General features: G+C 47.1%; 1 protein-coding gene and 1 long non-coding RNA gene across 2 annotated transcripts; one reads left to right on the forward strand and one right to left on the reverse strand.

The window, feature by feature from the left end:
* Positions 1 to 6,534: 6,534 nt before the first annotated feature.
* On the reverse strand, positions 6,535 to 11,602 carry LOC146812801 (olfactory receptor 51V1-like). The gene is made up of 2 exons (XM_085615200.1): positions 10,992 to 11,602; positions 6,535 to 6,640 (listed from the first exon to the last, which is right to left on the reverse strand). The coding sequence occupies exons 1-2, from the start codon at positions 11,600 to 11,602 to the stop codon at positions 6,535 to 6,537; spliced, it is 717 nt and encodes a 238-aa protein (XP_085471326.1).
* A 30-nt stretch (positions 11,603 to 11,632) lies between these two features.
* LOC146812802 (uncharacterized) lies at positions 11,633 to 23,659 on the forward strand. The gene is made up of 3 exons (XR_014965985.1): positions 11,633 to 11,982; positions 22,122 to 22,500; positions 23,223 to 23,659. It is a non-coding gene; the product is annotated as an uncharacterized LOC146812802 (long non-coding RNA).
* The last annotated feature ends 1,490 nt before the right edge of the window (positions 23,660 to 25,149 follow it).

Consider the following 25,149-nt stretch of genomic DNA (forward strand, 5'->3'; position numbering starts at 1 on the left):
GCCATGTGTGTTTAGGGTAAATCACAGGGTGGGGGTTACATACAAGGTCACACTGAGGTTCCTTGACAGAAGTGGGGTGACACCAGTGGTCGAAGTGGGCGGGATCGGCAGGGCACGGCGTGCCCCTACTTCTTTAATTTAATAGAGTCCGTTCCCCTACTTTCTTAATTCAAACATGCCTCCCGGACTGCAGAAATCACCAAGGCCGATAGTTATGGCTCGGCTTTTGGGGACGGGCAGAGAAGGAAAAGGACTCTTCCTTCGTGGCCACGGAAGACAAGGACAGTGTCCAGTCCCCCCCTTGCTGCTGGCAGCGGTCCCCTCTCTTTCTTCCCCCTCTTCCCGTCTCGCTCCTCATTTAGATAAAACCGAGATTTTAAGAAACAGGTACTACCTTCTCTTTCCTCCTTTCATTTATTTGTTCCCCTGTGAAATGGATAAAAAAAAAAAACCTTGTGTGGGAAACGTATTCTTTTTCTGACATTTTTTCAATTTCTAAGTGCAGCCTCGGGGCGGAGAGAAATAAAACATTCAAAATATGAAAAGTAACTAACTAAAGCAAGACTAGAGTGGTTGCAAGGTGGCCAGATTGATTTATTCACACCTCAACACATTAGCGCCACTTTACAGTGTTTGCCAGTGAAGCGCTACTTTTGTTTACTCCTCTCTCTTTGAACAACATTGTTTTCCCTGGGTGCGAAAGTGCACTATTCCTGGAGGTACTGAAATACCTGCTTGATGGGTGAATTGGAAAACAACATGTGTACAGCGGCTGTGTGTTCACACATGTGGTCTTTTTAAACCATCCTGCTTACGGTTTGAAAGGATATAATCAATGGGCACTGAAACGGGTCCCTTCTGGCCCTTGTAGTCATGGCCTTAACTTTTCAGGCAAAAGCACTCACTAATTTCTGAATAATGAGTGTAAAAAGAAAAAGGCAACCGTGTTCTTCCTGCTTACATTTCACATGCTTTACTTAAACTCGCATTCCCTATGAGTGTTGCTTATTCTAAGATGTTGTTAATTTTTCTTTTTAGGCAGCATATTGCTCTTGTCTAGTGCATAATTTGAATTGAGTCACACCCAGGTGTTTATAGCGGGTCAGTGCAGTGCAAATTTCTCTCAGTGGGGCAGTATGGTGTTCAGTGGGGGAGAGGATGTGGCACTATGGTCAGAGCTGCTGAATTGGGAACTGGGGAACCAGGTTCAGCCTTCATGACCAGTCCACCAGACCACTCCCCCTGAGGGAGCACATTCCCATGCTAGACCTTAGAAGGCCCGCAAGATCTTAAATGCCCTGGTGTCTTAGCACCAGCACCAGCAGGTGGACCCTAGCAGTGGCTAGTTTGGATTAACCCTGAAGGCCTGTCCACCACAATTCATTCTGAAGTTCAACTCCAGTCTTGCAGGCAGGCCTATGAAACAGAACACCATGGAGTGACAGTGACTCTGTAACTGAGGTCACAGGACCCTTGAGTAGGGTGGTTCTAGGGCAGTGCGACTGCACCAGGCGCTGACCAGCCATGGTCTGTGCAGGTAACAGCGGTGGGGCAGAGGGGCCGGGTAAGGGGGTATTTCAAGGGACGATGCAGAGGGAAAACTCAATAACTAATTAATTTTCCCTCCGCATCGTCCCTCGAAATCCCCCCTTACCCGGCCCACCACCCCACCACTGTTACCTGCACGGACCGCGGCTGGCCCTGACTTCAGGTTGGGGCATCGTGTTTGCAAGTATAATATGGTTTTAAATGCACTTGCTGCCTCCTTCCTGGCCTCCAACAATTTTCAGCAACAATAAAAATTTCATGATAACTTCAGTGATTAATGTTCTTAGTAAAGAGAGATGGTGTTTCGTCTAGTGGACGATTTGACTCATGGAAAGGAAGTGCAGAGCGTTAATGTGCATGCTGCTAAGAACATGTACCATGCAATTCACAAAATGCACATAATGTAAATAGGTCAGTGGGTTACTGCTTTTGTCAGAGAGACCCTATTGTTACTTGCAGTTAATAAGTTAAAATCCTAACATAGATCAGTCAGCTCCTAACTGTCATGTAAGAGCTGCATGCAAACTGCAAGGTATAAATTAGAGCGTTATGGTTTTTTCCCCAGTCTTTGATTATCCTAATGTTGCAAAAAAGGGTTAATTTGGGTAGAAATCAATTTTGATTATTAAAGAGACTCCCCAACCACGGTATTACGTTTTAAATTCTGAGTTTTTGTTTCTCCAGACCAATCACTATTAAACTATGCTGCCTAATAGTATGGTTGTCATGTGATTCCTACACCTTGTAGTCCTTTGTCTTATGGAACATTTCCTATATAGTGATTTACACACGTATGATTGGTTGTCTCTGTGCAATATGTATGATGTAATGTGCTCTGACACCCTACACTGGTATTAGTGGTGCTGTAAATTTTCTGATACTTTATTATTTTGAAAGTTTTACACATGCTAACAGTCTCTGCAAAGATTTGTCCTTATTAGTACCAGTGGAACATACAGTGAGAAAGGTGACCAGTCAACCTTTGCAAAGGGCCCTCCACTTCACAGTAGCACAAGTCACATTTTTAGTAACTTTTGATCCGTTTGAGCTATAAACAATTTATTATTTAAAATTGTCAGATTATGCAGCAGATGTATTATGTGGCAAATATGGCAGAGCCATAATTATGTGGAAAACATTTGCAAACTAGAATATTTTGCCATTCATGTTTGAACTGCTCTTGTGCAAAAAGGGAGGAGAAGTGCTGATGACAGAAACTCCTTGGCTGGGAGACAAATGGCTTGCGATTCCACTTTTAACCCCTTCGCCGCGGCACAAATTCTGCCGCGGCGCTTGGGGGGGTTTGGGGGCAGTGCGGCGCCGCCGTGCTCGTGACGGAACCACTCCGTCATGAGTCACGGGCGAGCTGTGCTCATGACGGAGTGGTTCCATCATGAGCACGGAACGGGTTAAGGATATTTGGAATATTCTGTGATTGGAAACGGTTGTATGACTAAACAACTTCTGCCTCAACCACGACTGCCTTAACCACGAAGGCTAAACAACGGGCATTTCTAAACCACTACTATTTAAACAACGACATCCTTAACCACAAACTTTTTTTATATTTCTCTTTACCAAATTACGCCACTATCTTCTTTGAAATTTTTTTTTTTTACGATGTATTCATTAAAATAATGTAATGATAAATTCTTTTTTTGCATTTATTTTTAATTGAGGTATCTTTAAAATATCCTACTTTCTAAAATATAGACATACAATACCCGACGAACATGAAAAAGTCAATTAGTTACGCACGGAGACACAAATATAACAGTCCTTCTTTTTTTACAAAGCTGGCTGCATCGATCACTGTCGGCATAACGATCTTAAAAAATGATTTAGAAATGCACTTTTTAAAAGTATCAAAAATAGTCCTTCCTACCTTACAAATACAGAGCATTGCCAAATACGCTGTTCCCACTACGAAAGCATGATGATAGCAGACTGCTTGCCCACACTCCTTAGATTCTGCCATCCTGGAGACAACACTCCTGAATCCGAGTGGGTGGGGGCGGAGAGACTTCTGGTTGCCCACCATCCTGTTTACAGCAATGCGAAGAGGAGTGGGTACCTTCAAAAAATGTGACATGTCAATAATTGTGCCATTGCCATAGATTAATGACAGAGTCATGCGGGGGTGGAGATGAGTGACCTGACAAATCTGTATCAATATCCTCCGGAGTTGTGTGACGTGACAAATCTGCTTTATTTTTAACATTGCGCTGCTTTCCCTGGGCAGCATGGTGGGTGGAACTTCCCAGAAGTAGGATGCACTTCTTTGTCTCCTGGTGCAGTAGGGTCAGCAGAGCTCCTGATTTTTGTTGTTGGATATGGGTGGACATTGCGGAGACTGTACTGAATATCCTTCGGAGAGGAGTGATGTGACGGTCTTCGTCGTTGTTGTAAGTCGTGGTTTAGGACTTCGTTGTTCGAGATTCGTCGTGATACTGACTTCGTTGTTGAGGTAAGTCGTTGTTCGAATTTCGTTATTTAGGATGTTTCCCATTGGAAACGTATCCCACTTTGTGAATGTATTTTAATGTCAATAATTCATATTAAACCTTAAATAAACATGTGTATCCATTGGTTTAAATTAAATAACGTAATAAGTTGCAACTGGTTAGTGAAATGGGAAACAAATACTAAAAATTGGGATATTTTGCTCTTCCTGCCACACCTCTGACTCCGCCCACTGACCCAATCCATGGGTTATGCCCGCCCTCTGATTCTCCGCCCAAAGTTCCCCTACTTTTTTCCCCCCACTTCGACCACTGGGTGACACTAATGCACAGCAAGAAGTAGTCCACAAGGAGTTAAAGGCACTGTTTTGGTCACACATAGATACTAACTGAAAAGCAGGCTAAGCAATGAACATGTCAAAGGTCACGTTGAGAATCATCTATAGTGGTGGGGATTAAGCAAGGAGGAGGTGACAGATCCACCTGAGTTTGCGAAGAAATGTAGATGAGGAGGAGAAGACAGGTCAGACTCAAGTACAATGTGATTGGATACACAGAATGTCAGAGACATATATATATATTTTTTTTTTTACAGAGTTTTATATAGCGCGAATTTGACCCGAGGGTATCGGGTATCAGAGCGCTTTACACTAGCACCAGTTGCGTTACATGAGGAAACATTCTTTACTTCATATAGTTTGGGTTAGACAGAGGCATGCTGTGATGAAGGGACACTTATGAGGTCGAACAGAGAACAGGTACCGATAGAGGACTCTTAGGCAGAGGTAAAGACTGGCCCGAGGCCGTGGCAGACGTAGGGTTAGATGGTGGCACATGGAGGTTGAATTGCTTGTTTGGAGTAAAGGGCCATTTCTAATCTCACAGAGAGATGCAAAGTTAGGGACCTGTGAAAGAGTAACTGGTCGATGGACTTGCCTGAGGTCAGAATACCAGTAGCAGAGCCACTGGAAAAGGCAAAGGTGGGTATGATACGGCATTTAAGGCTGCAGTAGTAGTCAGTGCCAGAAGTGAGATCAAAGTCAGCCACCAAAGGATGAGGGGGTTTGACGGGGTTCACACAGTGTCAGGAGAAGAGCTGAGGACAGCCTGCGCAAAGGCCGCTAAAATGTACATGGTACGTATGTAGTACCTATATTGCACAATTGTATCAATGCCTCCAACTTCACTCCTAAGTCCCATAACAACATGTAAGTATAAGGAGTCTCCACCTTCTATGCTGTGTGCAGCTGAGACCTTTCTACCTCCTCCTGGCTTAGCCATGAATCTGTCTCCACTGCCCCCTCTGCCCCTGTCTCTCCGCGCTTGTACACCCTCATTCCTATCACGTAATACACCAATATCCACATTGCTATATCCTCATCCCCATTGTTACTGCCTCCATTGCCTTGATCCCATGCGAAACCCATTCTATACCCTCACCCACTTTTCATTCACTGTCCTTACCACTATCAGTACCCCTCCATGTCCCTTACCTTTAGTGACCTCTCAGTCACCCTCCCCTTCTGTGTCCCTCTTCTGGGCCATAGCATTCAGTCATATCCATTCATTCTCCCATGTCTCCATCGGCTCCACCTCCTGTCCACCCACCTCATCAGTACCCTTTGCTGAACCAGACATTTAATTGGCTTAGACAGTCAGAGGTACCACCCCTTTCCTGCAACCTCCAGGGTAGATGACGTATTAGGCAGCTGCGGATCTCCTTTGAGCGCAGACCGTGCACAATGGGGCCGATCACCTGGACGACTGAGAAGAAGATGAAAAGGATGGTCTTGCCCTCAGCCACAGCCAGCAATGCGACCAGCCCTGAGCTGTGCAGGGTTCCAAGGAAGGGCAAGATTGGCAGCAAGTAGAAGCTCATCTGGATGAGGAGAATCAGGAGAACCCTACGTACTTGCATCCTGGAGGCGAAGGCAATGCCTGAGAGAGCAGACCGTGCCATAGCACTAGAGCAAAGAAGAGGCTGATGGCTGCCAAGCTGGGCAGAAAGATGGCATGATTCGTGGTGAAATTGGAGTAAGCCAATAATGTGCTGGTGTCCAGACTGTCCACGGAGCAGAAAATGGAGCTCCATCTGTCGCTTCCCTTGAAGACCTGCAGGAGAGACAAGACCACAGGAGGCATCAGAGGAACCAGAAAGACCAGGAGCAGGGCCTTGTGGAAATTCTCCTCTGAGAAGACTGACTAATATCTAAGGGGGCTGCGTATGACTATGTAGCGGTCCAGGCACATGGCATCCAAAGCAACCCACTCCATGAAGAATCCGAAATTGGGAAGGAGAAGCGTGCCAGCGCACAAAGTGGTCTTGGCTAGCGGAAGCAAGTAGTGGAGCAGAATGACACTGAAGTGTACAACATGACTTAGAGTGGTGCTATGCACGAAGCAGAAATTGGACCTTCCTGGGCAACTGGTGGTGCTGCCAAAGGAGGAAGAGCCAGCCTGCACCAGTCAGAAGGCAGATGGCTAAGCTGGGAACCAGCACAGCCACAGCCAGGATGCTGTCGGTCTAGCTAATTTCCTCATGGATGGCAGATGTATTTCCTTCAGATTCAGGCTGAGAGGTCTTGTTGACGGTGTCCCGCTGAAGAAGCCGTGGCGATGTCATGACCACCCTGGAGACGAAGACAAGAGAAAAAAAACACACAGGTATCAGGAGCCAATTAAGTCACTTAGGAATTGCACGAATATTAAATTATCATCATTACTGGATAGGAGGTAAGGAGAGGAAAGGTCATCATCTGGCCTCAAACCGTGTGGGGTGTCAGAGCACCAATCAAAGACTGCCTCAAGAGAAGAAGCACTGAACTGGTGAACACTTTCATCCAGACCCCCACCAGCTTCACTGATAACACTCAGATCACCTTAATACTGAACTCTTACAGGTCAAAATAATGATGGATAGCGAATTACAAAAAACTCAGCTCTTCAAACAGAAGTACTCACCTGTGGGTCGTGGAAAAACTATAACTACTTATCTAGTTGATATGTAGGAAAATATGGTAACCAGGTATAAAAGAGAAATGGGCGCACTGCAATCTTATTTGAGGGGGAGTAAACAACAAATACAATATATGGGAGGTGCTCCTAGGAAAAGAGGGTCGGGTACCATCCACAACCCTGTAATGCTCTCCAGATGGGATATGAGCATACAAATGCGAGCACGCTGGTGTTTAAAAGATAGTCATGTATACAGTAATATCGTAGTAATAGTCCACTTTAATCCAAGTTTTCAGTTCAGGACCAAGGGATACAATCCAAGTCTTCACATTAGGCGTGTAGTGAATATCACTGCCAGTTCGTATTCCAAAAGAGAAACAATCCAGTACAATTTTCCAAATGAGGGGCAGTTGATATAATCAGCTTAAAGACAATCAGCCAACACGTGTTTTGTCGATGGGTCAATAACACCTCGTCTTCTTCAAGGCTGAAACAATGGTGTGTGGGAATCCATCCACATAACCAATATCAGGTATATTAAGCATTATAACCCTAGAGTTCAATAGAGGTCAAAGTCACCAGAGTCCTTTCCGTTTGGTTACAAAGTATTATCAGAAGGAATGCTGCTGCCGGGGCTGGCAACTTTGGACAAACTGCTACCGGACCCTCTTTGCTTATTGAAAGCGCAATGTCTCGTACAGGCACTTCTGGTCTTCAAGGCAATAGAAGAAACAGCTCCTCATCACTGTTCTCTCATTCATGCACCTCAGAATCAAAACCTATGTCCTCTGGACTGCAGTGCATTTGTGACCTCAACAAAAAGCAGGAAAGAGCTGTGAGAATGATCCAATACAACATGATACTCTTTAATGTGGTTAATAGTAACACTGTTTCAGGGGTGGGACTCATAAACTAGTGGATGTTAGAGGGTCCTCGATTCCCCACTCCAATAAAAAAACAGAACAAGCATTGTCAAAGCCAACAGGTTTGATTTTGCATATAGCATGTATGCTGACATACATTACCCACATACATTCTGTGGGCTGTCTGTCATTATTTTTCTCTGCCTCTATTTATCTCTGCATATATTGATAAATATAGTACACACATTTTCGTAGATTTACTTATATTTTATTCATACATAGAGTATACATATTTTTATACATTTACGTAATACATAGAGCATACATATTTTTATAAATTTACGTACATTTTATTTGAAGATGCAGGTGCACAAAACTACTTTTTTTTGCAAGTAAGAATTTTTATTATTTTGAGACTTTGAACATTTGCTGTGCTTTCAGGGCCCCACCTCCCACAAAGGCTATGCTACGTCAACAGCAAATTGCATGATGAAACTATGATAGAAAACTAGCCTATCACTATCCTCTCCACCTCTCTTTCCTTGGGCATGCTGATTGCAACATGAAAGGTGACAAGTAAATGAGTTCTCTAGCCTAACCGCTCTTTCAGAGACATGGATATCATCTGTACATGGGGGCAAAGTCAGAGGTCCACAGTGTTTTCTATGCCCATAATTATTACAATTATCCAGCATCAACCCATGGACTAGGTAATGTCCTAATTTCTGTGGAGTGCTAATGAAAGTTGGGTTTTTTTTAATCTCGGGCAGAACAGAACCCCATCCATTTCCAAGTTTAATTGGTTCTCAGATGATGTGATGACAAAGGCCTCAACATTTGTCAGACAAGAGGTCCTAGACTGGCTTGGACTTTCAGCAAGGGTTCACCTGCAAACATATGTGAGAATAGTCCATCATTTTGAATATGTTTCCCTTCAAAGATCGAAACAGTGACTGGAAAGACTGTCAGTCCGGAAATATAACTGAGTATCACCTGAGAACTAGTGGAAGCACCGACTGTACAAATGAGTGACATAGCTATAGTTTGCTATCAAGCAAGAGAAAGAGACAAGTACACTGTTGTACTCTCCTATAAATAGTTTGAAATCCCTTGATGATCAGGTTTATCATATGCTGTACAGGTGCCAAAGGGCACATTTGTGCTGACATCCACTCTGATTTAGAATATGCAGCTGGTGTTTACTAATCTTTATTTGGGTGGGCTGATTGAACTGAGAGAAAACACTGTAGGGTAGGCGAATCAGGATGCGAACAGCTAGAACATATTAGATTTGCTTCTGTAAACACAAATGTTCTGTGACAGATCTGGGCTTAGGGTTAATCATGGGGTGAAAGGCCTTATCAAAGGCCAGAGCCAGGTTCCTATGACAGAAGAGGGGTGAGAGTAAAGTACAACATTGTGGCACAGCAAAAGTTAGAGTAGGGCAAATGGTGTAAAGGCACTTGTCTTGGCCACACATTGAGACAGGAAGAAAGGCAAAGGAATCAATGAGTATGTCAAAGATCACATTGAGAGTTATTTATATGGGTGGAGTTTGAGGCAGAAGGAGGTGGCAGATTTGCCTGCGGTTGCAAGACATTGGGGCAAGCCAGGTTAGACTTGTGTGCAATGTGCACAAGACCACACAGAATGTCATTGACAGAGCTGTGCTTGGAGAGAGACACCCTGTGGATGAAGGAAATTGTGAGGTCAAACATAGAGTGAGAGGCACAGATAAGAGATATTAAGGCAGATGTAGATTAGAACACTGGTCCCAGAAATTAGGAGAGGTAGGATTAGACGGCAGCACATAGAGGTTGAATTACTTCTTTACACTCACCTAGAGAATCAAATGCCGCAGTGTGATTGGACTAAGGAACGGTGTTTGAGGGAACTTCCTCGGGTCACTCAGCCAGCCAGTGGCTGAGCCTGTGTTAAAATAATGGATATTATGGTAATTTCTTAACTGGTAGAGAGCTAAATCTGTGGCCTGTGAAACTGTTGTGGTACTTGTCTGAGGTCTGAGCATCAGTGACATACCCATGGGTAAAGGGATGGGGATCTAAAATGGCTCCATAGAGTCGCAGTAAGAGCCAGTGGCAGAAGAGGGGTCAGTGTGAGCTACCAAGTGACAAAGGAGATTGTCTGAATTCATACACAGTCCAGTGCAAAGACCATTGAAATGTTAGAGAATAGAACCCATCTTGCACAATTAGATCAGATGCTTTCAACTTCACATTCTTACGTCACACCCAAAAGTGTAAGTATAAAAAAGTCCCAATTTTCTACCCTTTGAACTTTTATCTCATCTAAGGTAAACTAAAGTAATATCAAAGGGAACTGAATATCTCTGCACTGCCTCTTCTGCCCCTGTCAGTACCCACCTGTACACTGTTACTCTCAGTGGCACATATCATACCCCCATTGGTACAACCTGACGTATAATGGTATCACCCCCAATGCCTCTTCCCCAAACGCAACCCATCCTACAATTTCACCCGCGCCCACATGCCTGACACTGCCTTAGCCTTATCAGTAACACAATCAGTACACTCATCCCATTGGCATTGAGGTTTACAAAAAAGTGATGAATGGAATGCTTGAATTAATTTCAGCCACTGGTAATTAATCGGGGAACATCCCAGTCCATCTTTATTTTGCACATCATGCCACCTCAGTATGGAGCCAGCCATATGCAAATCAGCCTTGGTCCTGCTCCAATAGGAATGTTTAAGACTAGGCAGTGGTATTCTTAATAGAGACTAGGCGCTTGGATACCACTGTGAAGACTGCAAACTTACTATGAAAACATGAATATTAAATTGAAGAAAGAAACGGAGATTCACTTATTGTGTTACATGTTTTAATTAACGCATTAATTTTTGTAAACTTTATTTTTGCGTGTGCTTGGGTACCTTTGTTGCTGCTCCAATAGGAACAATCCAGCTCAGACTGTCAAGCCAGGGTCCTCCCTGAACCGGAACACAGGCTGCCCAACCCCATCGGCAACATGTCAATCACCCTCACCTTCCTTGTTTCCCTCCTCTACATTGGCACTCGGTGATCTATCCAAACCCCATCACTAGACCCCCTATCTACCACCCCATCAGTACACACCTATCAGGGTCAAATTGCCAGAGGCACCACCACTCCACTTTCCCACCCAAGGTGGCGCATTACACAGCTGTGGATCTCCTTTGAACGTAGTCCGTGCACAATAGGCCCCATCACCTGCCCGATAGTGAAAAATATGAAGAGGGTGGTCTTGGCCCTGGAGACCACCAACTCTCCAACTAGGCCTAGACTGTGCAAGGGTGTCAGGAGGACGAAGGGCAAGATTGGGAGCAGGTAGAAGCACATCTGGGCGAGGTGAGCCAGCAGGATCTTCCGTGCGTGTAGGCTGGAGGATACGACAGCGCCTTGCTGCCGTAGCACTAGAGCATAGAAGAGGCTGATGGCTGCCACGCTTGGCAAAAAGATGGCAAGTATCATGGCAAACCTGGAGAAGGCCAGTAATTTGCTGGTGTCCAGACTTTCCATGTGGCAGAGGATGGAGTTCCGCCGGTCACTTGCCTGGAAGATCTGCAGGAGAGCCAGGGCCACCGGAGGCATCAGAGGGACCAGAAAGACCAGGAGCAGGGCCTTGTGGACATTCTCCTCAGAGAAGACTGACTCATAGCTCAGGGGCCTGCATACGGCCAGATAGCGGTCCAGGCACATGGCATCCAAGGCCGCCAGCTCCACGAAGAGGCCGTAGTTCTGGAGGAGAAGCATGACCGCGCACAGCGGCCGGGACACGGCAGTCTCGGCGTGGAGAAGCGAGAAGCGGAACAAGATGGCGCTGAAGTATACCACGTGACTGAGCGTGGTGCAGGCCAGAAGCAGGAAGCGGGCCTTTCTGGCGAAGCGGGGGTGCCGGTGGAGGAGGAAGAGCCAGCCGGCGCCGGTCAGGAGGCAGAGGGCCAAGCTGGGAGCCAGCACGGCCACAGCCAGGGCGCTGGAGATGTCGTGAAGGTCCTCGTGGTCGGCGGCTGCGTTCCCGCCAGCTGTAGGCGCAGCGTCCATTCTTGACGGTGTCCAACTGAAGAGGCCGTGGCGAAAGGATGGCCAGTTAGGAGAGGAAGAGGGGACAGAAGCCCCGCTGGTATCAGGAGGTGAGCATTTCACTCAGGAAGTGAGCGGATGCTAAATTATCCTCATTACTCGCCCGGAGGGAGGGGCTGCGTGCGCAGAGGACATTATCTGCCCTCAAACTGCAGGAGGTGTCAGTTCGCCAATTAGTCATTGCGTCCAGAGAAGCACTGGGATTGCGCCTAGAGGCCCGGAAGAAAGATAGCGTCATAAATAACCCATCTCTGCCCCTTCGCCAGACCCCTAGTGCACGGTTCTTTCCTGCCTTCTTCTTACCAATCTCAGACACTGAAATACGAAAGACTGCCAAGTGGTCTTCAAAGTACATAAAGCAGATAAAAAAGGATGAAAGTAGGCGCTCCTCCAGGCGTTTCGTCGCTGACGACAGCACCTCTGTCAAAAGAATGTAAGGCTGGCGACTGGCTGCTCCTAATGGTATATCCGTGAATGGGGGCAATAGTATATTCGTTCTGGGGGAGGCGAATGAAGACAATCGCTCCATCTTTTATCTGGATCGATTAACGGAACATTTGCAATGAAAGACCAGCGCAGACAACTTTTTTTCGTTTTCCCTCAATGAATAAATGTTATATTCGAAGTGAAAGAACAATTCAATTAACAGGTCTTCACTTTTTTTCAGATTTATAACACATTATGTGCTCTCAGGAGTGAATCATGATTGCTCCTCATTTTAACTCTTTATAACAGTGGATATAACTCAGCGCATCTAAGCACAAACGATAGACTGAAGAGAGTGGCGGGAGGTCAGACAGACTGGGAGGTTTCATATCGGGGAGGTGCAGCCAAAGTGATGCCTGTGTGATACCTGGTGTCAATAGCAGTGGCCGGGGCGCTCGGGCTCGGAAATTCCAGCTCCCTCTACTTCACTTTTACGTATGAAACCCTAAATTAAATTATTCAGAGTGCAAACAAGATGTTTAAAAATGGACACGTCACGCATCTCATTTACTTTGTGTTGGAGCGATGGATTTACTCTTTCTCCTATCACGATGGCGGTGCTACATATACTTTGAGAGCACAATACGTGTTGGGGTCGCTATATAGCAGCAGAATAGAATGTTTACAAATACAACACATTCTGTGCTGATGCATAAAGCACTTTGCGCCAGAAATTCGGTTTCTGTTAAAGCTTATCATTTTGGGATAAAAAGTGAATTGATGAACAGTTTTTGAAACTTTTTGGTTGGCAGAATGCATTTCGCGCCCACTCCGGGCAGTTTTGAATTATTAAAATGTAATTTGCTCGAATTTATCAAGTCCTTTGTGGACAACATGCAGTTAGTTGGTGGTCGGTATTTTCAGCAGTTTGCAGGCGAAATGCATGTTGTGGACAGCCCTGGTGCTATTTTGTGTGTAAAGCACATTTCTGTCAAGATCAAAAAATGAGTTTCAAATTAAGGGCGTGGCTTCCATTTGTGCAGCAGGTGCAGTGGCACCAAGGCCCAGAAACCTAATCCCAGCCGAACCCTCACAAAATGCTTTATTTTATCGTTGAAACGGCAGCCAGCGGCCCATTTCCTTCCTTGCACTAGGGCCCATGGCACACTGGCTGTGCTACTGAGTTCTTTCCGTGACTCGTAGGGTTTGGCTTCCAAAGATCGAATGCGTCTGCTCAGTTCTCTTTTGCCAACAGATGACTTTATAAACACCCCGTATAGTATTTCTCTAAAATGAAACAAAATAGGTTAGTACCTATTTAACATAGCTCACATTATGGCATCGGGGTGGCTTCAAGGCACCGTGCCCCATGTAATTCCCACTGTCCAGGTACCTCAGTGGGTACAGAACTAATGTACACCAGCCCAGCCCGTCAGAAGAGACCATGACAAGTCCTCGTCTTTGTGGAAATGTGAGTTTTCTATCAGTGGTGGCAGCCATAAGATCGCATATCTGTATCTCACCGACCGCCACCCAGGACCCATCCTAACTTACCACTGAATGGCCGCCGTGGGCTGCACCCACGCGCCTAGGCTTGCCCATCGAGATGAGCAGCAAACTCCGGATCTCCTCCGACCGCAAGCCGTGGATGACGGGGTTAACGACTTGTCCGGCTGTGAAGCAGATGATGGCCACCATGCGCCCCAGCGTCACCACGTCTTCGCGGATGGCCCCGCGGCTCCGTGGGGGACTCAAGCAGGCGTGGTTGACCATTGGCAGGCGGAAGAGCGTCATCTGCAGCAGGTGATAGGCCAGTGTGCTCTGCGCGCGCCGGTTGGCGGGGCGATGGCGCCCGAGCGCAGACCCTCGCGCACCACCAGGGCATAGGACCCCGTGATGACGGCCATACTGGGCAGGAGCTGTCCAGCAATCAGCCCCACTCGGGCGTATGTTAGCCAGGCCTCCGCGTCCAGGCACTCGTTGGTGCAGAGCAGAGAGGCGGTGACGTCACTACCTGCAGCAAAAGCCTGCAGAAGGGCCAACATGGCGCGCGGGGCCAGCGGCAGTAGAAACATAATGGCCAGCACTTTCCAGATGTTCTGTAGCAAGAAGAAAGACTCGTAGGTGAGCGGATGGCAAATGGCAGCATAGCGGTCCAGGCACATGAAGACGAGGGCCCCCAGCTCTATGACGATGCTGCAGTTCACCAGCAGTAGGAGCAGTGCACAGAGGCTGCGGGGGATGGGCTGGTTGACGTATTGCAACCAGAATCGCACGATAGACCCCGAGAAGTAGACGAGCTGGCTCAGCGAGGTGATGAGCAGCAGCAGAAAACGGGCCTTTGAAGCCAAACAGCGGTGCTGGTGAAGCAGGAAGAGCCAGGCCGAGGCAGTCAGCAGGGCCATGGGTAATGCCAAAGTCAGCACAGCTATGGCCAACCGGTCGTACATCACCTTCCAGGAGTGGTATGACGGGTCGAGTGTCTGGTTGTCTCTGGCTTGAGGTAGCATTGTTTCTGATGGAGACGAGGCCCAGGTCTGTTCTGGAAGTATTTTTCTGAATAGTGGATGAAAGTTCTGTTTTCTCAAGTCACAACTAATCTGGGTACAGAGGCCAGGAGGTCCATCTCTAACCGACCACTGGAGTAGGTTCTGTAGTTTGAAAGGAAAGGAAAAGCTTCCTTCTTGTGCGGCACACATAAGCCATAGGCTATTCTTAAAAGAAATATAGGTCAGCCAGAGGTCTTCTTATAGTTTTTGCCTGTTTCTTCCCCCCTCCTCTTGGACCTGAAAATAAAACCAAGGGGTACCTTCTTTGCCTTTATAGTTTCTGTAGTTTGGGCCACAGTCCAGTTCTCACTGACCATTATCAGTAGGGTTCACGGGGTTGGGTTATGGTCAGGCTCTCTCCAACAATAAGTCATAAGATTCTGAGGTTTGGTTAAAGTCCAGAACTTTCAGGTGGCTGGCACCAGTGTCTCTTAGGTGGTGGTGAGATGTTTCTCTCTCAGGTGATGGTGTTCTTTAGGGTAGGAGAGGTCAGAGCTGTTTCCAAACATGGTTCCCTCGGACTAATGAACGCCCGTCTCCTGCATTAGGAGTATGTTTCTGGAACTTCGGATAAGATTTGCTTCTCTTGCCCTGCCGACAAGTTGGCTCTGGAGGGGAGACGAGATCTGTCTCTGTTCAGGGTTTGCAGCAGTAACACCTTGGTGATCGAAGGTCCGAAGTAGACATGAAGCATCAAGGGGAGATACTAGGTTAATTGGTAGCAATTTGTGTCTCAAGTAAATGCCACCATTAACAGGCTGCTTTCATTATCCTGGCAGGAGGAAGAGAAGGCTTGACAGGTGTGAGGTAAGAGTCGTATAACAAGCTGTCCACCCTTAACAAGCTATCCTAGTCACATAAGATCTGAAGGCGTGCAGGCACACTATACCTTCTTGGTCTCTCAATGTGGACGCAATGCTTTCCCCTTAGAAGTTCATGTTTTGTCTGCTTTTCCACTGTCCTCCACTAAGCACTCCATTCTCCTCCACTTTTTAAAATTTCCCCCATCTCTCCTCAGCAGTTTCTGTCCTTTATTTATTTTCCTCTCATCTGTTCTTGCTTTTTGTCTTTTCCACCCTTGATTATGATCCCAGTTTCTGCTCTCTCTGCTTTTCTCCGTTTCTCAGCCAGCAGGTCCTGATGTCAGAGGACTCCGTTCTACAATCTTTCGGACGAGGCTACGCAAACCAGTAACCGCAACATTTGCAAATGTGAAAAAAATGCCATTTTAATGTGTCAGGTGTGCAATCATATTAAGGAAACCCTGGCTATAGTGTTAAAGAAAATATCACTCAACACTGAGATATTACTAATAGTGCCCCCCACTACCCTTAAACTAACCAACACCTTTCTCGTAACTCTTTCCAAAATGCAACTCTGAATACCCTACCCGACAGGCCTACCTAAATCACCTGAAAGCCCGATCCCTTAAGTTCTGATTAATTCCATCGCAACAGCTTCTAAGACAGTATCCCTCCCATGAGCTGCTCCACCTCACCAGTAGCGAGACCTACTATAACAAACAAGTAGCACCTGCTCATCTCTGGCTATACTACAAACAATTCCTTTACTCACGGTGCACCAAGGGAAAAGTCTTTTCAATAGTTCCAATTGTTGTTCTTTTATTTTCATTCAATTTTCAGAAAAATCAGACTCAGCCAACGCGTTTCGTTCTCTACGAACTTCGTCAGGGCATAGATTGTTTCTAAGGAACGGCCACCATAATTTCAAAAATAGCCGTCTTCCAAGTGGTATATAGAAATGTTTGTGACCTCTCCAAATATAGAAGCTCTCGTAAATGTATCACCGGCTAGTCCAAGTATTATTTGAACCCTTAGTTCAATTTCTATGTATCGCAAGTAGGAGTAAAACAACCTTGTTGTTGTGTATTTAGGCCCAATGTGTAGGCTCCATCATTCTTTCAAAAACGGGCGCTATCTCGAGTCACCGGCGAAAAAAAAAAAAAAAAAAAAAAGCGCCGGTGACTCGAGATAGCGCCCGTTTTTGAAAGAATGATGGAGCCTACACATTGGGCCTAAATACACAACAACAAGGTTGTTTTACTCCTACTTGCGATACATAGAAATTGAACTAAGGGTTCAAATAATACTTGGACTAGCCGGTGATACATTTACGAGAGCTTCTATATTTGGAGAGGTCACAAACATTTCTATATACCACTTGGAAGACGGCTATTTTTGAAATTATGGTGGCCGTTCCTTAGAAACAATCTATGCCCTGACGAAGTTCGTAGAGAACGAAATGCGTTGGCTGAGTCTGATTTTTCTGAAAATTGAATGAAAATAAAAGAACAACAATTGGAACTATTGAAAAGACTTTTCCCTTGGTGCACCGTCTTTTTGTAAAAGAGTTTGTATATCTGGTTTTCCAGTAGAGCACAAGTACGGCATGCTCTGGACGTGTTTTTGCACCTATTAAGAAATTGTGTTTTGATTTTGGATCTGGTGTGCTTAACAGTGGTCAGCCGTACGTTCCTTTTGTTTATAATTCCTTTACTCACGTGTTCCATCAAGAACTGCCTGTCTACTTTGAAACATTTGTCTTACACTCTTACCAACTAACCCACATCCAACCTACCCTTAATGCTCCTTAAAACCCAACTATCACCCAAGCTGTCATATCCGATTTCCAAGTCATTAGACAGGTGGAATGCCCCAACCTATACAGTAATGGACATGTTGGGCGATTTTCCCAAAAACAGGATCCCTGACTACTTATCACACCCTACCCTACATGCCCTACTAACCTTGGCCCCCAGGGACTTCCCAGTCAATTCCTTCCTGAAGTGGTGCATTGGACTGCACCACTTGCATGAAATATCACCGCGGATAGATCTTATCGTCGCATACCCCCAAGCTCCCATCAGTCGAAACAGTGCAAGCCAGAAATCAAAGCATCTGTTAGGTTAAAAAAAAGGCCATTTCAATGTGTGAGATGCACAATCACATTTAGCAAACCCTAATTAAAGATTATTTACAGACTGTTAAAAAATCACTGACCATTGAGAGTTACCTAATCTGTCTCTCCCACCCTAAAATAAACCAACTCCTTTTGCCTTAACTCTTTACAAAATGCATCTCTGAAAACTCTGCCCAACAGGCCTACCTAAATCACGTTCCTATCCAACAACCACTTGTTCAAGTTTGGTTTACTTGTGGCTCAACAACTTCAGGCTCCCATCTACATGCTATTGCTTTCCCTCTGATCAATCGACCATTGCTAAGACCAACGGACCCTCCATCCTAGATAAAAAACAACAAACTTGACATCCAGAAAAACCGACCTCCAAAGAGTTTCTCTGTCCCATTCCTTCAATCACCACATCCTTTAATCTAACAAAGCTGCCAGCCTATCTTCCTACTCCTTCAAGTACAGCTTCATATTAGGCCTGGGCGTGAAATTCTGCTCCGTTCGTGGATTGCAGAGTTTTTGCCACTCCGCGCTCCGCATGGCGTGCGGAGTTCTGAAAAAAGAGGGGAGTTTTTTTCCTTGCCCACACTCGTCAATGTTGAGTTGGCGAGCGCGATCGCAGAAAATTTTACTCCAGACCACCTCCCGACGAAATTTCTCAACTCAGGTGGTCGTGGATGGCCGCTACAGCTCAGGCTGAGAAACATTCCATCTGCATGGAGAAAGCTGCCGCTCTCTTGTGCTTCACATGGCGCAGTTCGCACTGATTTTCTACCCTGGGACAAACATCTGGTGCTAAAAATCAGTACGAATGGCACAACCTAACGCACTCCACCGCTTGCGGAAATCCCTGTAAGACAGCAGACTTTTTTTGGTCACTTGAACTCCGTCCAGGCCTAATTCATACCTATGAATGGCAACTGAACCCTTTCTTCCTTAAAAAAACACTATGCTTTATAGGTATCGCCTGCGTTGCAGCGCATGCGCTGCTTCGCCATGGCGAGATCTATTGTCGTTGCTGATTTTTTGGGGCTCCGCCTGCTTTGCAGTGCATGCGCTGCTTCGCCTTGGCGAGATCTAGAGTCGTTGCTTTTGTGTCCAGCTTCTCTGGAATCGGGGTTGGTGTCCGCCCTGTTTCCATTAGACCCCGCCCACCCTGACTGCATATTTTGCTAGACTTGCTCGGGCTCTTCAGGAAGCATTCAATGCGTTCGTTGGTGTCCGCCCTGTCTCCATTAGGCCCCGCCCACCCTGGCTGCATATTTTGCTTAGACTTGCTCGCGCTTTTCAGGGTCCACTGGCGCCTGACCCTCACCTTAGGCGGGGACGGGTGCAGGTAGCTGCAGATGCCGAGGGGTTAAACCCATCCAACGAGCATTGAGAGGGATCTGGACCCGGGCATGGTCAGACAGCAGGACCCCATAGCCCCGGAGCCAATGATAGCATGCCTCCCTCCCGACAAAGATGTGTGGTCTGCACTTTCATCCGCCTTCTCCCTTTCCCCTCGGCGGCAGAGAACACGCAAGGCTCTGGGTGGAGGGAGCGCATGCGCCCCGCTCAGCCTGGAGTTTTGGCCTTGACGCAGCAGGCGGAATACTCAGCATACTGCCTCCTGGCGGCCACAGTCATCTTGGTGCGGGTCTAGGTGGCCGCCATCTTTGTCCCGAAACACTTTTTGGGGGAGCTGCCTCTTCTGCGTCATCCCCGGCACCGAGCGCTCTCTGCCCTGGTGGCTCTGCCTCATGCTTGAGGAGGAGAGGGGGAGGGTGGGGGATCGTGGGCAAACACATATCAGCTGTCTCATCATGCTGGCATTTCCTTGAAATCCCCCCATTTACATAGTGCGGTGGAACGGCGAGGAACAGAAAGGGTCCCCCAGCATGCGCTAATGGAGTACGGTGACATGCAGGGACGGTGGGCAACTCCTGTCTTCATTAAAACCCCAACACAGACCAGGAAACCATGTGCTGGTGCGTTTTATTCACGATCACGTGCTTCAGCTATGCCTCTTAGCACCCGCAATTTTAGGGTCCCTCTGACCACCACAGTCCCTAAAAAGCGATGACCAAAGCAATGGGATGTGCAGATGAACCAGCCTTGGAGCATGCAGTCACCCACTCAAACATCTGCAACATTTCCCATAAAAAAATCTGCATTTGTGCTCTTATCTCCCTTCTGCAGTGCGCGTGCCACAAAAGGGGAAGATTTCTAGAAGTTCTTGTGTTTTGTGGTACCATTGTCAGGGTTACCACTGAACCCGTTGTTACTCCCTCACGCTGTTTTTTTCTGAGCGCCTTTCCCTCGTATAAGGTATGAGTTTACTTCTGCAGCAACCGGTTACTGGTGTATTTCCCTGCTGCAGCCCAGGTCTCTGGTGCCCCTAAGAGTTAGCGTTTTGAAGCCCAGCATTACAAAGAAAAAAGCGTGCGCGCCGCACAGATACCGAAAGATGCATCTGCAGTCTTAAGGCAGCTGAATAATACATGCCATTTCAGAGCAGAGCGGCACTTGGCAAGTGTTTGTGGGCTGGTCCAGTGGACGCCTCTGAGGCCAGCCATGGAGGCATGCGAGGCACAGCTGGCTAATCGTCGCATGGTGGGTGTCAAAAGGTGTGCGCGGCTTCATACGTCTCTATCAGCTGCCTTTATAGGTTTAAAGAGCAGCGGGGACAGCCTGTGACTTCTGCGAGAGGCTACTCTGGTCCCTGACTCTAATGATGGGAAGGGGTTTGGCTCTGGCTGCCAAAGCCTGACGAATTAGGAGAACCCGCGGAAGATCTCTAAGCGGCGCTGGCAGATGGTGCACCCAAAGGTTTCCCTTTAATTTCCCTGCATTGCTTTTTAGGTCTCGCCTGCGTTGCAGTGGCATTTAATTTCACCTTTATTTGTTATATTTGGGCAGTGCTATATACTTTTTCCTACGTTGCATGATAAGGAGCAAGTTTAGTTTACTAACAATCTACGCTTTTCCATCGGGAATGGCCTGGTGGCAATGTACAGTATTGTTGAGTCTCCCTATCTACACATATGAGGCACACTGCTTTTCCCATAATTACTTCCCGGGTTAAATGTCACTTTTCATGTTAAATTAATCCTTTGAATGCGTATTCCAAAAAACACTGGGCCATATGTAGGAAACACTTTTGCAATCGCAAACACTGCGAATCGCAAGATTCTGGGTGTTTGTGATTGCAAAACTGACTTCACCTATGTAGGAGAGGTGTCCGCTACCAAAAGTAGCGATTCGGTAATTTAGCGATTAGCAATTTAGCGTAAAGCTGATTTTGCGAATATTTTAGCATAATTGCAGTCTGCGTCCCAGTATTTGCGGAAATTGCAATTACCGACATCGCAAATTGCGAAATCGCGAAATCAGATTTTCAAAAAATTCGCAAATAGCGATTCATCAATATTCGCAGTTTAGCACTTCTCAATTACCACCAACTCTGAGCAGGTGGTAACCAAGTGCAACCTATTTAAACAAGCCCACAATGCCACAGGGACTTCCCACCATGGCTGGGCTGTACTTGATAGCCAGGAGGCTACGAATCAGGGATGCCATGCAGAGAAGGAGACGCCAGGAAAGGATCTACAGAGCACGCATCACCCTCTTCCAACTGACCGATGAGGGGATCCATGTGAACTACAGGCTGCACCCACACAGCATCCTGGATTTAATAGAGGAGCTGACACCCATACTTCAACACCACACGCGCAGGGCACACTCCATTCCCACCCATGTGCAGGTGCTGTGCTCACTGCACCTCCTGGCATCAGGGAGTTTTCAGGGGGTCATTGCCACAGCAGGAGGTGTCTCGCAAAGTGCACTGTTGCGCTTCCTCCACGCTTTCCTGGATGCAATGGTACAGAGGCTGCATCACCACATACAATTTCCAAGCACACCACAGGCACTAGATCAGACCAAGCAAGATTTCTACCAAATTGCCCAATTCCCCCATGTCATTGGCTTCGTAGACGGGAACCATGTCGCAATCTCTCCCCCATCACATAATGAGTATGTATTTCGCAACAGAAAGTCATATAATTCCCTGAACGTCCAGGTAGTGTGCAATGCCCAACATATAATCACTGATATTGTGGCCAAATACACTGGAAGCACACACAACTCATTTATGTTTCGCCACTGTGCATTACATCGAAGACTCACAAATGGTGATTTTGGAGAGGGCTACCTGCTAGGTAAATGCATGGCAAACACACAGAGGTAGTAGAGTGATGCAGTGGCAGGACACTATTGAACCTGAATCTGCTTATGCCCCGCAGGTGACAGTGCGTATGCTGTACAAGACTACATCCTCACACCGTACCTGAATCCAGCAACTGCAGGTCAGAGGAGGTACAACAGCGCACACAGAGCCACACGCTGTGCCATTGAGAGGACCTTTGGAATCCTAAAGAGCCGTTTTCGATGCCTCCATAAGAGTGGAGGAGCGCTACAGTACAGCCCTGAGACATGTTGCAAAATTGTGGTTGCCTGTGCAATGCTACACAACATCGCTACCAAAAAAGGAACCCCAGTGGACCTGACGACTCTGAATCATCAGATGAGGATTGACCAGCACCACATCGCGGTCCGGCAGGTGGTGATGGTGCTGCTGCCGGACACATGAGACGAGATGAGATCACACAAAACTACTTCTAAGTGAGTAATGAGGACACAATGCGACTGATTGGTTTCTTACAGGGAAGTTTATTTCCTTATCTTCAGGAATGAAGGTATCTTACATTGTGACTTTATAGTCCCTGCATGCACATGTTTGTGTCACAGTGCACTAACTACCATCAGCCACTGAGTCATCATGGACTGTGTTGCGTCACACATGGCCATTAGTCCCTTGTGTCCCTTCACCTCCTCCGTGCATGGCCTGTTGAGCCTCGCTGTGCCTGCGCAGTACCCTCCCTGGAGTCATCATCCACTCTGCCCTGGCGTGCACTCCGGCGTCTGTCCTGTGGAATTGGGGGAGTGATGCTGCTCCTGCTTGATTGTTCATCAGTGTCCATGGCACCAAGTGTGCCTATGCCACCTGTGGCAGTTGCGCGCATCTGGTCCACCGCATGTGTAACTTGCACCAGGACACTGCCAACGTCCTGGCAGCAGTGGGCTATCTCGCGCTGCATGCTGACACATCTTCTGGCAAGCAGGGATGTGTAGGTTGACTGGTGGTTCACTGCCCTGGTGTATAGGTCCAGCCGTGTGTGTAGGCGATGTCTCTCCCGGCGCCGGGCTGCCCTGTCCCTCGCAATCTCCCTGCACAGGCCCTCCAATGCACCAGTCATGGCCATTACACCTGCGCGCAACTCGGTCATGTTGTGGTTATGTGCAGCCAGTTGCCGTTGGATTGACCGTATCCCCTTTACTTGCAGGCGCTGTTGCTTGAGCATGCTGCCCTCGAGGCCCGAGAACACCGTGTCCTCTTCACCAGGAGCAGTGCTGGTGGACGGGCGTGCCCTGCGTCTCATCCCTCTCCCTACTCTGGAGTGTTCAGGGGACTGTGGTTGGTGCTGTTCTGCACACTGCCTGTGCACTGGCTGTTGCTCCTCTACTGTGTCTGGTGCCTGTGCCTCCAACAGTGGTAGTGGTGGTACAATATTGCGGCGCCTGCATGGTGCTGTGCCTGCAGTTCTGGCTTCGCCCTGCTCCTCCTGGCCTGCCTCGTCCTCCATCTCAGCTGTTGCCTCGCATTCAGCCTCACTATCCTGTGTTGGTGGTGGTGCTGTGGATTGAATGGCACACATTAGTTCTGTGTCCTGTGTGGCATTTGCAATGCATTAGTTTTACACAATAAATTCACATGGGTACTATCTGTCTTTTTCACTATCTGCATGATGGAGTCCTCCCTATTCCACCTGGCTGTGTCTCACTGGCACAGTTATCAGTGCATGTGACTACGTCTCCCATAATGCATTTCTGGGTGTGCTGTGTGACATGTACTGGAGTTGCAGTCAGGTTGCCTTTTGGGGGTTGGGGATGTATCAGGGGGTTTTGGCATGCATCTTACCTTGTCTGGTGTCTGTGTGTTCTGAGCTGTCCAGGTCAGCCACTCCACTCACACTCTCAGGCTGCAGTGTGCCCTCCACCAGCTCCTCCAGGGGCGTTGGTTCTGTTGCAGTGGAAGGCCCCCCACCGTTTTTTTTGGCCTCTGCAAGTCTTGTGGCCACCCTCTCCTTTGACCTCTGCCACATGTCATACCACCTTTTTCATAGGTCCTCGACACTGCGGTGTGTGACACCAATGGCATTGACTTTCTCTTGGATGTCACTCCATATCTTGCGCTTTCTGGCCTCTGGAACTCGTAGGGAACTTTTCCCAAAAAGGAGATCATGGCTGGTGACAACCTCCTGTGTGAGGACCTCCAGCTCCCTGTCACTGAATTTATGTTTCCTCTTCCTTGCTGGTTCATCATGCTGCTTCTCAGGCCCCTGGGACTCCACTTGGCTTGTTTCCAAAATCTGAGCAAAACTGTTCTCCTCTCCACACAGGCTCTCACACAGCTACTGGCTCAATCACAGCTGCTGGCAATCAGGTGCAGCATGGGCAGTCACACTTCCTGGGTGTGATGTCATCATTCTGCACCTGAATTGCAGATTCCCGTTTTTGCGATTCCTTATTTGCGATTTCGCAATTAAGGAATCGCTATTTGGGTAATCGCAATATTATTCTGCGATTTTTGGGGAATCGCTACATAATAGCAAAATCATACCTACATCGGAATTTGCGATTCTGAAATTGCGATTCGCTAAAAAACGCAATTTGAGAATCGCAAATTCGGTTCTACCTACATATGGCGCACTGTCACTTCTTTCATTTAATTTGATGCCCGTGATTTACGCGCTCTTCCGGTCCAGCATGCTGTGCTCAAATGGAAGAATCTTGCAAATAGGTTACTCTCTAATATCTAGAATCCGAAACCAATTGCCGAAATGCCATCTGTGGGATTTATGCGAAACTTCAACTTAATTAGCCGTGCGTATGTTGACACAGCATCAGAAAGTTACGAGATGCGAAAAGTCAGTCGCTGGATGGATAGTCTCTGATCACAAAGCCAACTGACGTTGACAAGCTGCCATGTTATCGATCCCTCGTTTTCCTCTTCGCCAGCACGCACTCTGCAGGTCTTAGGTGTGCTGTGTGTTTTTTTTCTTTCTCTGAACAGCTCGGTAAAAGTTTAAGTTGCATGTGGATTAAACATGGAATACTCAAAATGCCGAAGTAGTGGAAGTGACATCATGCACCCTTTGACCCATAATGACATCACAGTGCTAGCCTTTTATCCCTACTCTTTGGTTTACA

The sequence above is a fragment of the Triturus cristatus genome, chromosome 7 (genome assembly GCF_964204655.1).
Source record: "Triturus cristatus chromosome 7, aTriCri1.1, whole genome shotgun sequence".
Taxonomy (NCBI): Eukaryota; Metazoa; Chordata; class Amphibia; order Caudata; family Salamandridae; genus Triturus; species Triturus cristatus.

What these genes read in the sequence shown, in the direction of transcription:
- LOC146812801 (XM_085615200.1), bottom strand. Translation starts at nt 11,602, where the DNA reads ATGCTTCTCCTCCAGAACTACGGCCTCTTCGTGGAGCTGGCGGCCTTG. An exon ending in TGTGTAATGCGCCACCTTGG is followed by an intron (nt 6,641 to 10,991) that starts GTGGGAAAGTGG and finishes CTTCGTCTCCAG; the next exon opens with GGTGGTCATGACATCGCCAC.